Raw genomic sequence first — 13,458 nt, 5'->3', positions numbered from 1 at the left:
CCGGTAGAGCTACTAACTGCGGTAACCGTACCCGACCAACTTTCTGGTAATGATGAAAGCAATATTAGTGCTTTTAGTTCATCAACAAATTTGATTTCAACCGAATCTAATCTTGAAACAAGATTGTTGAATTCGTTGATATGATCCGTTGTACTCATACCTTCCTTCATCTTCGTGTTAAACAATTGTCGCATGAGAAAAACCTTATGCGCCGCCGTAGGTTTCTCATACATGTTGGAGAGCGCCTTCAAACAATTAAACGTTGTCTTTTCATTCATGATATTACTAACAATGTTCTTAGCGAGTGCAAGACGAACCACACCTAAAGCTTGACGATCCAAGAGCATCCAATCGGCATCGTTCATGCCTTCGGGTTTGGTCTCCAACAAAGGTTGGTGAAGTTTCTTTTGATACAAATAGTCTTCTATGTGCATCTTCCAAAAGGCGAAGTCTTTACCATCAAACCGCTCGATCTTTAATTTACCGTCTTCCGCCATCGTTCCCAACTTGAACCTTGAGCTCTGATACCAATTGTAAGCATTTCTTGCAGACTAAATTCAAAGTTAAAGAATTGGGTTTATTAAAATATTTTCTTGATATTGAACTTTTATATCAAAATGGAGGTTTAAGCATGACACAAAGAAAATATACTTTAGAAGTAATTGATGAATTTAGTTTGTTAGCTAGTAAACCTACTATTACTCCTATGAAATCTGGTGTTGTCTTTTCCAGTATTGATAATCATTCTGATACTGATTATCCTTTATCTAATATAAGTGATTATCAAAAACTTATTGGAAAACTTATTTACATTACACTGACCAGACCTGATATTGCCTATGTTGTTCATTGTTTAAGTCAACATATGCATGCTCCTTTAAATTCACACTTAAATGCTGCTTTTAGAGTTCCTAGATACCTTAAAGGTTCACCTGGAAAAGGCATTTTTATAACAAAAAGTGACAATTTTATATTGTCTGCTTATGTTGATTCTGACTATGCAAAATGTATTTCTACAAGAAGGTCAGTTACTGGTTTCTGTGTTTATTTAGGAAACTCTTTAGTTTCATGGAAAAGTAAGAAACAGTCAACTGTTTCAAGATCATCTGCAGAAGCTGAGTATAGGGCTTTAGCTTCTGTCACATATGAGCTCATTTGGATATTAAAACTTTTCAAAGATTTGAACATAAAAACAAAAATTCCCATAACTGTTTGTTGTGACAATAAATCTGCTTTACAAATAGCCAAAAATCCTGTTTTTCATGAAAAAACTAAACATTTTGAAGTAGATTTACATTTTGTGAGGGAAAAGATTAGTTCTGGTGTAATTCAAACTGTTCAAGTTTCTTCTGAAGAAAACACTTCAGATAATTTTACTAAACCACTTTTAAGAGCTCAACATGATTTATTGTGCTATAAGTTAACTCTTTATGATCTATTTCATGTTTAGATTATGGGGGGATGTTAAATTTATATACAGATTCATAATCTAAACATGTAAGATCATATGTTTTTTGTATTTCTTCTTATTTCTGGGTTAAGAATAATTGCAGGATCCTTGCAGTCATTTTCTGAAAGATAGTTTGGTGGTCAAAGTATTAAAAAGAAGACTTTGTTGCTGAACAGCTATTTTGGAACTTGAGGGACCAGAAAAGAAATTAAGTTATAATTTAAGTTATCTAATTTAAGTTATCTTTGTAACTGTGTAAAATTGATTCTAGGGTTTCATATCTTTCAATCTCTGTATTCATAGTTACCTTTTTGATAGCTTGAGAGAGATTACTGTGAGATTGATTGTGTGTGAATCGTTGTAAGGATCTTGTATTGTTTTTGGTACTTATTTTTAATTTCTGAGATTGGAGATTTTTCATCTCCAGTGATTGGTGGATTTAGTTTCTTGTTTCTATTCATGGTATCAGAGCGGCAAGGCTTGATATCGTTCGATCCGGTGTTCAATTGATTCTAATTTTTCAGATCTGAAAAATTAGGATTTCTTTTCTTCGATTGTTTCTTTCAAGATCGGTTGAAGGTTTTACTGTTTCTACTGTGTTTGGGTACGACAATGACTTATGGATTCTGTTTTTGGGTCGATTTGCTGTTGATTAGAAGATTTTGGTGAGAAACCCTAGTTTGATAAATTAGGGTTTGTTCGTCTTGATCTTCTTGTTCTTCCGCTGCAGATTTGTCTTCAAAGAGGAGTCTCATGTTTATTAGTGCTTTCTTTTACCCTAACCTGATCTCTACCCCAACTCTTGATCTAGATCCTTGAGATCTATAAAAACCTGATCAAGCGTAGATTGATCTTGACCTATTTTTTCTTGTAAATCATCTCTACAGGTTGCCTGGTTAGTAACCAGTCCAGTGGGGTTTGTTTCTTATCCTTACAGGTGTCTGAACCGTGGATTTGTTGCGGTTTTATGTGTTTTTTGTTTTCTCTTTGATAATTGCTTTTGTGATTTACTGTTATTCTTGTTATTCTCTTTGATTTCTTGTTATTTGTTTTTATCTGTGTTTCATTATGTCTGATAATGATTCTACTGTTGGTCCAACCAAGATTAGCAAACTGGAATTTAATGATCCTTTATATTTACATCCTAGTGACACTTTTGGTGCACCATTAATTACACAGAAATTGAAAGGAACTGAAAATTATAATGTGTGGTCCTGTGCTTTGAAACTTTCATTACAAACTAAAAATAAGCTAGGATTTATTGATGGTTCTTGTGCTAGGTTTGAATATGAAGATGATGATGTTCTTCTTGGTCAATGGGATAGATGTAATTCTGTTGTGCTTACTTGGATATTAATGTCATTATCTGAAGATGTTTATAATGGACAAATTTTCTCTAAGACTGCTGAATCTATTTGGACTGAGTTAAAAGAAACCTATGATAAGATCGATGCTTCTGTTACTTTTAATCTATATCAAAATATTAATTCTTGTAGTTAAGCTAGCCAACCTTTATCTGATTATTATCATAAGTTGATTCTATGTGGAGACAGTTTGATGACATGATTAAAATTGATGATATAGTGTCTACTAATAAATCTTTTCAAGAACATCATCAATTTTTGAAACTCATGCAGTTCTTAATGGGTCTAGATGATGTGTATGTGCCTATTAGGTGTCAAATTCTTACATCTGATCCTGTTCCTAATGTTAAAACTGCTTTCTCTATTATTTCTAGAGATGAGTCTCATAGGTTACATTTCAATAACTCTGTTAAAAATCAATCATCTGCCTTTGTGAGTAAAACCAGCAATACTAGCAACAATAATAGTGGTTACAATAACAAGAAGAAATACAGAAATCCACCTTTAAAGTGTACTAACTGCAATATGCTAGGTCATACTGTTGATAGGTATTTTGAACTTATTGGTTATCCACCTGGATATATTAAAAAACCTTTTAACCAAGGGTCACCTAGATTTAATAGTAATAACTGTGCTACTGATAAAAATGGTAGTTCTGGCTCTTCTGTTCAGTTAACCAGTGATCAAATTATGAAGTTGCTTAGCTTGGTAAATGAGAAACCTTCTTCAAACCACCTGGATGTTAACATGTCAGGTAATTTCACAAATAATAATGTTTTCTTTAACACAAATTTTGATAAATTCTTTTGTGCTAATAGTTCAAAAAACAATAATATGGTTTCTAAAGGGTGGATAATTGATTCTGGTGTAAACCAACATATGATTTCTTCTTCTCAAAATTTAAGCAATGTTGTTAATGTATCTGATTTAAATTTTTCTGTTAATTATCCTAATGGTACTAATGCCAAGATTTTTCAAATGGGAAATTTAGAACTTTCCAATAATATTAAGCTGTATGATGTTCTGGTTATTCCTCAATACTGTGTTAGCCTGTTATCTGTTAACAAATTAATAAAAGATAGTAATTTAGTTGTGAGTTTTGACATTAATAAATGCTATATTCAGGATTTGCTTCAAAAAAGATTGATGGGGACTGGTAGTGAAAGTGATGGTCTTAATTTTTTTGATGAATGTGTTAATGGTAAGACTATCATGTCTAATGTTTCAAATAATTCTAAGTTTAAAACCAGTATTTGGTATAATAGACTTGGTCATCCTGCTAGTCAAGTGTTAAATATACTTAAAACACACCTTAACTTAAATAATACTGATTTTAATGAACCTTGTGATATATGTCATAAAGCTAAACAAACCAGAGAACCTTTTCCATTAAGTGAACATAAAACAAAAGGTGTTGGGGAGTTGATGCATTTAGATGTCTGGGGTCCATATAAAATCAAAAGTAAGGAAGATTTTAGGTATTTCTTAACTGTTGTGAATAATTTTTCTAGAGGTGTTTGGACTTATCTTTTAAAAATTAAAGATACTGTGTTTGATCATATTGAAAGTCTTTACAATCTTTTATTCAATCAATTTAATGTCAAAATTAAAACTATAAGAACTGATAATGGAACTGAATTTGTTAACACAAAAATGAAAATGTTTACTAGAACTAAAGGTATTGTACATCAGACATCTTGTGCTTACACACCTCAGCAGAATGAGATTGCTGAAAGGAAACATAGGCACCTTCTAAATGTTGCTAGGTCCCTTATATTTCAGGGGGGAATTCCTTTGTATCTTTGGTCTGAGTGTATCTTAACTGCTACTTATTTGATTAACAGGCTTCCATCCTCTGTCTTATCTGGAAAGTGTCCCTATGAGTTGATTTATGGTTCTTGTCCTAATTTCTCACATTTAAGGTCCTTTGGTTGTCTTTGTTTTGCTACTGTTTTAAATCAAACTGATAAATTTTCTTTAAGGTCTCTTAAATGTGTCTTTGTAGGCTATTCTACTTTTCAAAAAGGATATAAACTGTTTGATTTAGAAAATAATTGCTTTATTTTTTCAAGAGTGTTAAGTTTTATGAGCATGTTTATCCTTTCAAAACTGAGTCTGTTTACAAAGTGAACCTTGATGAAAATAGTGTAAATCATTTAAATTTCTTTGATTTTACAATGTTTGAAAATGATTCTGAAATTGTTCATGAGTCTAATATAGATAAGTCAACTGTTTTAAACCAAATGGATCCTATAAGTCCCAATGATGAAGGGAGACACAGTCCAAAGGATGATGGCAGACATGTTACTCCAGTTGACTCTTCTAAGTCAACAGGTGATGGCAGACATGCAACTTCCTATGAAGGAACATCTGGTGGACATAATGCTGTCCCTGAGGGCACCTCTAATGTAGATGATACATTAGAAGATACTGTTAATATAAATGCTGAAAATTTAAGAAGAACAAGCAGAAGAACAACTTTACCAAAAAGATTAAATGATTATGTACTTGATAATAAGGTAAAGTATGGTCTAAAAAATAACTTAACATATTCTAAACTTGGTTCTGAAAATTTCTGTTTTATCACTTGTTTAAATAAAAGTCAAGAACCTAAGTCATACCAAGAGGCATCAAAGGATAAGAATTGGGTTAATGCTATGAATGAGGAAATTGAAGCCCTTCTTAGAAATAATACTTGGATTATTACTGATTTGCCTTGTGATAGAAAACCTATAGGATCAAAGTGGGTTTATAGAATCAAATATAAGCCTTCTGGTGAAATAGATAGATAGATACAAGGCTAGATTAGTTGCCAAATGTTATAATCAAAGAGAAGGTCTAGATTTTGATGAAACCTTCTCTCCTGTTGTTAAAATGGTTACTGTTAGAGTCATTATTACTGTTGCTATTCAAAATGACTGGTCTTTACATCAACTTGACATAAATAATGCCTTTCTTTATGGTGACTTAACTGAAGATGTTTATATGACTTTACCTGAAGGATATTTTGATAAAGATGACAAAAGAGTCTGTAAACTTGTTAAGTCTCTTTATGGGTTAAAACAAGCTCCTAGGAAATGGAATGAGAAATTTTGTGAAACATTGTTTGAATATGGCTTTGTTCAAAGTGTGAATGATTATTCTCTTTTTACCAAACATATTGATGATTGCTCTTTGTTTCTGCTTGTTTATGTTGATAATATTATTATTACTGGCAATAGTGAAAGTTGTATTAGTCAGTGTAAGCATTTCTTGCAAACTAAATTCAAAGTTAAAGAATTGGGTTTATTAAAATATTTTCTTTGTATTGAACTTTTAGATCAAAATGGAGGTTTAAGCATGACACAAAGAAAATATACTTTAGAAGTAATTGATGAATTTGGTTTGTTAGCTAGTAAACCTGCTATTACTCCTATGGAATCTGGTGTTGTCTTTTCCAGTATTGATAATCATTCTGATACTGATTATCCTTTATCTAATATAAGTGATTATCAAAAACTTATTGGAAAACTTATTTACATTACACTGACCAGACCTGATATTGCCTATGTTGTTCATTGTTTAAGTCAACATATGCATGCTCCTTTAAATTCACACTTAAATGCTGCTTTTAGAGTTCTTAGATATCTTAAAGGTTCACCTAGAACAGGCATTTTTATAACAAAAAGTGACAATTTTATATTGTCTGCTTATGTTGATTCTGACTATGCAAAATGTATTTCTACAAGAAGCTGAGTATAGGAAACTCTTTAGTTTCATGGAAAAGTAAGAAATAGTCAACTGTTTCAAGATCATCTGCAGAAGCTGAGTATAGGGCTTTAGTTTCTGTCACATGTGAGCTCATTTGGATATTAAAACTTTTCAAAGATTTGAACATAAAAACAAAAATTCCCATAACTGTTTATTGTGACAATAAATCTGCTTTACAAATAGTCAAAAATCCTGTTTTTCATGAAAAAACTAAACATTTTGAAGTAGATTTACATTTTGTGAGGGAAAAGATTAGTTCTGGTGTAATTCAAACTGTTCAAGTTTCTTCTGAAGAAAACACTTCAGATATTTTTACTAAACCACTTTTAAGAGCTCAACATGATTTATTGTGCAACAAGTTAACTCTTTATGATCTATTTCATGTTTAGATTAAGGGGGGATGTTAAATTTATATACATATTCATAATCTAAACATGTAAGATCATATGTTTTTTGTATTTCTTCTTATTTCTGGGTTAAGAATAATTGCAGGATCCTTGCAGTCATTTTCTAAAAGATAGTTTGGTGGTCAAAGTATTAAAAAGAAGACTTTGTTGCTGAATAGCTATTTTGGAACTTGAGGGACCAGAAAAGAAATTAAGTTATTATTTAAGTTATCTAATTTATTTTTTCATTATCTGATTCATTCGTTCATCTCTGTAACTGTGTGAAATTCATTCTAGGGTTTCATATCTTTCGTTCTCTGTATTCATAGTTATCTTTTTGATAGCTTGAGAGAGATTACTGTGAGATTGATTGTGTGTGAATCATTGTAAGGATCTTGTATTGTTTTTGGTACTTATTTTTAACTTCTGAGATTGGAGATTTTTCATTTTCTGTGATTGGTGGATTTAGTTTCTTGTTTCTGTTCACCATGTGATCATAAGATCTTTATAAACATACTAGTAACAGTTGTCTTTGTTAATCACATTTGTTGTTATACTAGATTTAAAAGTTTATTAACGATCAATTTAAGGGTCTAGTTTCAATGTATTCCAAGCTTTGTCTATACACTTTCGGACATACTATAAAATACAGGAAATTTAGCCATATCACATCACAACAGCAACAATAATAAAAATTAGACAAATTAATTATTGTGTTAGCATATTCCAAAGTGCATAGACACAAAGTAACATTATTAACTTATTCACAATTGATAATACTAAAGTAACACAAATAATAATAACATGAATTTGTATTTCAATGAAGATGATTCTTAATTTGCATCTAAAATTCACAATCCTGATTGTTTTGATAGCAGCTCAATCCCTGGCCAGCTGCCCGGATAAATGCGGGAACGTTACAGTTCCGTATCCTTTCGGGACGAAAGACGGGTGCTACTTGAGCAAACAGTATTATGTAAACTGTACCAGCCTACAGATTACAAACACCACATTCAAACTGTTAAACATATCACTTGATGGTTATATGCGTGGCTCAGTACCAATGAGCCTTCGTTGTTATGACAAGGATCACACAACTCGTGCGTTAACACCAACAACGCACTTGTCAGGGTTCCAAATTTCAAACCAACTGAACCTTTTGACTACGGTTGGATGTGATGCTCAAGTCAATATGAAGACATATCGACACACAGGTTACATAACTGGATGTTTATCTATGACTGACTGCAACATGTTAACCAATGGTTCATGTTTCGGTATGGGTTGCAGCCAGGTTCCTGTTCCTTACAAGGTTAGTACTTTTCGAATTGAAACCCGAAGAAACCCAAACGCGAACAGAAGCACGAATGTCGGGTTTTGGGGGTTTAATAACTGCACGTACGGGTTCGTTGCTGAGAAAGATTATTACATGTTTAGTACATTGGATCTTGATAATATGGACAACAGGTCTTTTCCGGTAGTTTTTGAATGGTCGGTTGGGGAAACAAACTGTGAAGAAGCTCAAAAGAATGGTGAAAATTATATTTGTGCAGAGAACAGTGTGTGTATTGACATTTTGACTAGATATAGTCAAAACTACAGGGGGTATCGGTGTCAATGTGCTTATGGGTTTCAAGGAAACCCGTATATTCCAAATGGGTGTCAAGGTAATAAACACCGTTTGTGTTTGTTTAACACTATTAATTAACAGCCTTATAGACAACTGTTTGTGATGTTTTTTTTTTTTTTTTTTTTTTTTTTTTTCAGATATTAACGAATGCGAAGGACCTCAAAATGATTGCATATATGGATGTACTAATACGGAAGGAGACTACACTTGTTCATGTCCTTTGGGGCAGAAAGCCGATGGAAGAAAGAATGGGAAAGGCTGCACTTATTCAGGAGGGTCACTATTCGCCGGTCAGTACATATACAACTAACTTTAGCAAGACATAATACAAAAAAAAACTGTTTTATGAAGTTATATATATAGTATACTGTTCATGCATATTTTTTCCAAGGGAAAACCTACACACGGACATCAATCCGAAAGGGTTTTTTTAGGCGTCAACGTCGTTGATCTCCGGTCCGGCTACCGTGAATAACCCGTACCCGAGATGATGATCTCGGGAGGGTGGCCAACGAATTGCCCGCCGGTCGATAGTCAGACCCTATCGACGTCAAAGGGAGAAAAAACCCTACAAGACCCGTAGGTAAAAACCCTAGAGTTGCGATCGTGAAGACGATCGTGGAGAAGATCCGGCTATAACTGCCGTGTGCGTTGCGGACTTGCGGTGGCGGCGTTGCGGTGTGATCGAATGAGGTGGTGCTTTCATTGAGAGAGTAAGAGTTGTATGCGATTGGGAGATTGTGAACTTGATGTAGGTTTTGCCCCATATTTATAGATGGGAATTAGGGTTAATTGACTTGGGGTCCAAGTTAATTGTGTAGACCCTAATTGGGCTAAACCCTACGTCATCAAGTCCCCCAAGTTCGGTATGATATTTTTGTCAAGTATCGTATCGAACTTCTCATTATGCTGCGAAAAATAAGTTCACATGAGCCTGCGCAAACAACTGTGCGTAAACCCGCGAACAGATGCGCAAAGAACCGCATGCAGAGTGCGCAGGGAAACCGCGTGAACTACCATGCGTAAAACCGCATGAAAATTGCGTCTAAAGTCGCGGACAACTGTGCGCAAAGTGTGCGTAACCTGGACAAAAGCGCGTGGACAGTTGCGCAAGCGCGCGAACATCAGCGCTAAATATTCATGTACTTAAACCGCATATAACGAATTAAAAGCTCAATAAGAAAAGACAAACCTTCTCAAACCGAACGATAAACGGTAGAAACACGAGACATAATGCATCGTGTCCCACGGATGGCGCCAAATGTTCATGCATATTTTTTCCAAGGGAAAACCTACACACGGACATCAATGCGAAAGGGTTTTTTTAGGCGTCAACGTCGTTGATCTCCGGTCCGGCTACCGTGAATAACCCGTACCCGAGATGATGATCTCGGGAGGGTGGCCAACGAATTGCCCGCCGGTCGATAGTCAGACCCTATCGACGGCAAAGGGAGAAAAAACCCTACAAGACCCGTAGGTAAAAACCCTAGAGTTGCGATCGTGAAGACGATCGTGGAGAAGATCCTGCTATAACTGCCGTGTGCGTTGCGGACTTGCGGTGGCGGCGTTGCGGTGTGATCGAATGAGGTGGTGCTTTCATTGAGAGAGTAAGAGTTGTATGCGATTGGGAGATTGTGAACTTGATGTAGGTTTTGCCCCATATTTATAGATGGGAATTAGGGTTAATTGACTTGGGGTCCAAGTGAATTGTGTAGACACTAATTGGGCTAAACCCTACGTCATCAAGTACTAATGACAGCGGTGGAACTTAACCCGACTACAGAAGGGATAAAACTAGTGACAGTGAGTAAACACTAAAAAAACCGTATTTTTTAGTAAAAATAATTAAAAATTAGTGTAATTTTTTTTAAAGTCAGATGGGGCTAGCACCTCCCTTAACATAGCATAAGATCCGCCCCTTGCCCTTGCTAATGAGGAACTATATTTTAATTATTAGGAGTTAGCATGGGTACAGCAGCATCTATAGCGCTAACACTTGTTCTGTACGCGGGGCTCAAACAAAGGAAGATCTCGAAAAGCAGGGAGATATTGTTTAAGAAAAACGGTGGTTTGATACTACAGAAACTACTTTTTGAGTCTAAACAATCTTCTCAAACGGCAAAGATTTTTGCAGCAGAGGTCCTTGAAAAGTCAACCAATAATTTTCATAAAACAAATGTCATTGGTCAAGGTGGCTACGGTACTGTTTATAAAGGTACGCTTCCTGATAAAACGATGATCGCGATCAAGAAATCAAAGTCAATTGATCAGAACCAGATTGAGCAATTTATAAATGAGGTGATCATTCTATCAGAAATTAGCCACCCAAATGTTGTCAAACTCATGGGCTGCTGTCTAGAGACGCAAACGCCTCTCCTAGTTTACGAATATATGACCAATAAAACCGTTTTCCAACACTTACATGAACACGAATTTAATTCATCGTTAACATTCGAAAAGCGACTGAACATAGCCACGCAGACGGCAGAAGCCCTTGCTTATATGCACTCAACAACACAAATCATTCACAGAGATATTAAATCTTCAAACATACTTTTAACAGATGATTACACTGCTAAAGTGTCTGATTTTGGTATCTCGAGGTTCATTCCTGTTGACGAGACTCATTTACAAACTTTAGTGCATGGGATACATAGACCCTGAATATTTCCGTTCGGGAATTTTGACTGAAAAGAGTGACGTTTATAGTTTTGGGATGGTTCTTATAGAGCTTCTTACTGGGAGAAAGGTGTTTTCGTATGATGGAACAGAAAGTGAGATGGGTTTGGCGACGTATTTCGTTACATCGCTAGAAATGAATTGTTTGATTCGAATTCTTGATGATAAAGTTAAGAAAAATGGGGTTGATCATGAGCATATCAAGAAAATGGCTAAACTTGCAAAGGAGTGTGTGGAACTATCTGGCAAGAACAGGCCTAATATGAGAGAGGTGAAAGAGGTACTTCATGAATTAAGTCAATGTTACCTAAATTCATAGACCAGAAGGTGTGCCATTGGTCGCACCCAACAACGATGTGGCGCTCTGGACGGAATGGTGATCAACCTGGCTAGATTAATTGTTGATTGGTGGACTCAGACTACGGGTGCAAGTTATAATGCATACGGTACAAGTGAAACCATGGAAGGAAGTTTATAAAATGGAGTAGAAATGTATCCATTAATCGAATAACAAACAACGTATCATAATATTCAGACTGACTTTTGATCTAATACGAATGAGAAGTTAAAGGTGTCTAATTATTTAGCTATTTTCTTGGGCTGTTAAGAATTGTGGACATTGGTCTTTTTAAGTGTAAGATCTTAAATTGGGCTGCATATGTAGGAACCTTTTATAAAGATCAATAAAGCTATTTATTGGGCCCAAATAATTATTTTTGATATAAAATTTTATTTTAATGAAAAAAAAAAAAGAACTACTACTAGGGAGTACGGAGTATTAACTAAGAGAGCATAATAGGCCAATAGTCTAGTGGTGAATGACTCACTCTCCCTTAGGGGAGGTGAGGGTTCGATTTCCACTAGGTAAGGATTTTCCAAATAATTGGATCACAAACCATTCTTACCGGGCCCAAATGATCCCTTGGTCCCACGCATGCGAAGATTGAAACAATGACAATGCAGGTTCGTTTATCGGGCCTGGCATGCTGTGAGAAAATGAGTGATGGTATTTCGCCAGGCTCCAGTGGGCTACCAGGGACCGCCGGATGGGTTGACAAAGTCAACACAGGGCTAACATGTCCCTGCCGATACACATGTTTTGAAACAATAGTCAATTTCATAGCCGTCTCATTAAGTTAGAGGTCTCGGTTCGAAATATCAACTAGAAAAAAGTAAGAATGAAAAAGATTAGTCTTATGTGATTAAATTGTTTAATATACAAACTAGATTGATTAGATTTACGATAAAATATATTACTCCTTCCGTCTCAAAAAGAGTGTTTGGGAGTTATTTTTATTAGATTTAAGATTAAGATATTGATGATTGATCATGCCTATATTTTCCAAGAGGTCAATATGCATGTTCAATACGTTTAAAGAGGTTTAAGGATCTTAGAACTTAGCTCTCCGGTCCGGCTACTGTGAATAACCCTGGCCGACATGATGATGTCGGCGGGGTGGCTAAGCGATTACGTCCACCTTCGATGACGGCCGTCAATCGGAAGGCCCTAAGTAGATTTGTAGGCAACAGTCGTAAGAGGACTAACCTGTTAACTCTAGGAGATGAGAGATGCTACGTAAGATGTGTATGTGATGATTACGATTACGTAACGTGGTGTATGGAATGACAATTAGGGTTAGTATATTTATAGGCAAACTCTAATTCTAGAATCGTTGTGATAATCCTTTCCATAACAAACTCCCCCGAATCTCGGATATAATTATGGAAAAGATATTCAGACTTGGTCGCCAAGTAACCGCCATTCAGGGAACAAAGTATTCAATGCGCTACCGCATACCGCAAAGATAGCCTGCGCACACACATACTAGTGCTTGCCCGCATACGTATAGCATGCGCATGCTGGTTGCGGTATCATTAATGATAAATGTTAATTTTTTCCATATAGTTAAGGTAAGTTTGACTGAATTTATTTAAAATGTGAGTGATTGAGAGTAATAAATAATGGTAAATTTGAGAGTTTAAAGATATTTATGTTATAATTTTAGTTGTTTATAACAACTTTTAGTATGCTAATCTAAATACAAACTTCTTATAATATAAGAGTAGAATGTATATGAAAGAAAGGAGAGAATACTTCTTGAAAGTATATTAGAATGGTGCAAGTTTAATGCTTGCATTCATAGCTATTTATAGCAAAAATATCACAAGTTTAGGTAATACAATAATATTACTTTTGTG

General features: G+C 35.0%; 2 protein-coding genes across 2 annotated transcripts; both read left to right on the top strand.

Annotated features, from left to right (window-relative positions):
- Nucleotides 1-2,518: 2,518 nt before the first annotated feature.
- On the top strand, nt 2,519-4,847 carry LOC139847374 (uncharacterized). The gene is made up of 3 exons (XM_071837040.1): nt 2,519-2,908; nt 3,004-4,736; nt 4,820-4,847. The coding sequence occupies exons 1-3, from the start codon at nt 2,519-2,521 to the stop codon at nt 4,845-4,847; spliced, it is 2,151 nt and encodes a 716-aa protein (XP_071693141.1).
- Nucleotides 4,848-7,770: 2,923 nt separating this feature from the next.
- On the top strand, nt 7,771-11,737 carry LOC139847372 (wall-associated receptor kinase 2-like). Its single transcript, XM_071837038.1, has 5 exons — nt 7,771-8,617; nt 8,718-8,870; nt 10,538-11,173; nt 11,310-11,539; nt 11,678-11,737. The coding sequence occupies exons 1-5, from the start codon at nt 7,771-7,773 to the stop codon at nt 11,735-11,737; spliced, it is 1,926 nt and encodes a 641-aa protein (XP_071693139.1).
- Nucleotides 11,738-13,458: the final 1,721 nt, after the last annotated feature.

Source organism: Rutidosis leptorrhynchoides, chromosome 5 (assembly GCF_046630445.1).
Source record: "Rutidosis leptorrhynchoides isolate AG116_Rl617_1_P2 chromosome 5, CSIRO_AGI_Rlap_v1, whole genome shotgun sequence".
Taxonomy (NCBI): Eukaryota; Viridiplantae; Streptophyta; class Magnoliopsida; order Asterales; family Asteraceae; genus Rutidosis; species Rutidosis leptorrhynchoides.
The sequence above is the reverse complement of the archived record's forward strand: the minus strand, read 5'-3'. Positions and strand labels throughout refer to the sequence as shown.

Bases quoted from the DNA above. Each gene is read 5' to 3' on its own strand.
- LOC139847372 (XM_071837038.1), top strand. From the start codon at position 7,771: ATGAAGATGATTCTTAATTTGCATCTAAAATTCACAATCCTGATTGTT. The intron at 8,618-8,717 runs GTAATAAACACC...TTTTTTTTTCAG, and splicing joins TATTCCAAATGGGTGTCAAG to ATATTAACGAATGCGAAGGA. The intron at 8,871-10,537 runs GTCAGTACATAT...TTTAATTATTAG, and splicing joins AGGAGGGTCACTATTCGCCG to GAGTTAGCATGGGTACAGCA.
- LOC139847374 (XM_071837040.1), top strand. From the start codon at position 2,519: ATGTCTGATAATGATTCTACTGTTGGTCCAACCAAGATTAGCAAACTG. The intron at 2,909-3,003 runs GTTACTTTTAAT...ATGTGGAGACAG, and splicing joins ATGATAAGATCGATGCTTCT to TTTGATGACATGATTAAAAT. The intron at 4,737-4,819 runs GTCCTTTGGTTG...GTGTCTTTGTAG, and splicing joins CCTAATTTCTCACATTTAAG to GCTATTCTACTTTTCAAAAA.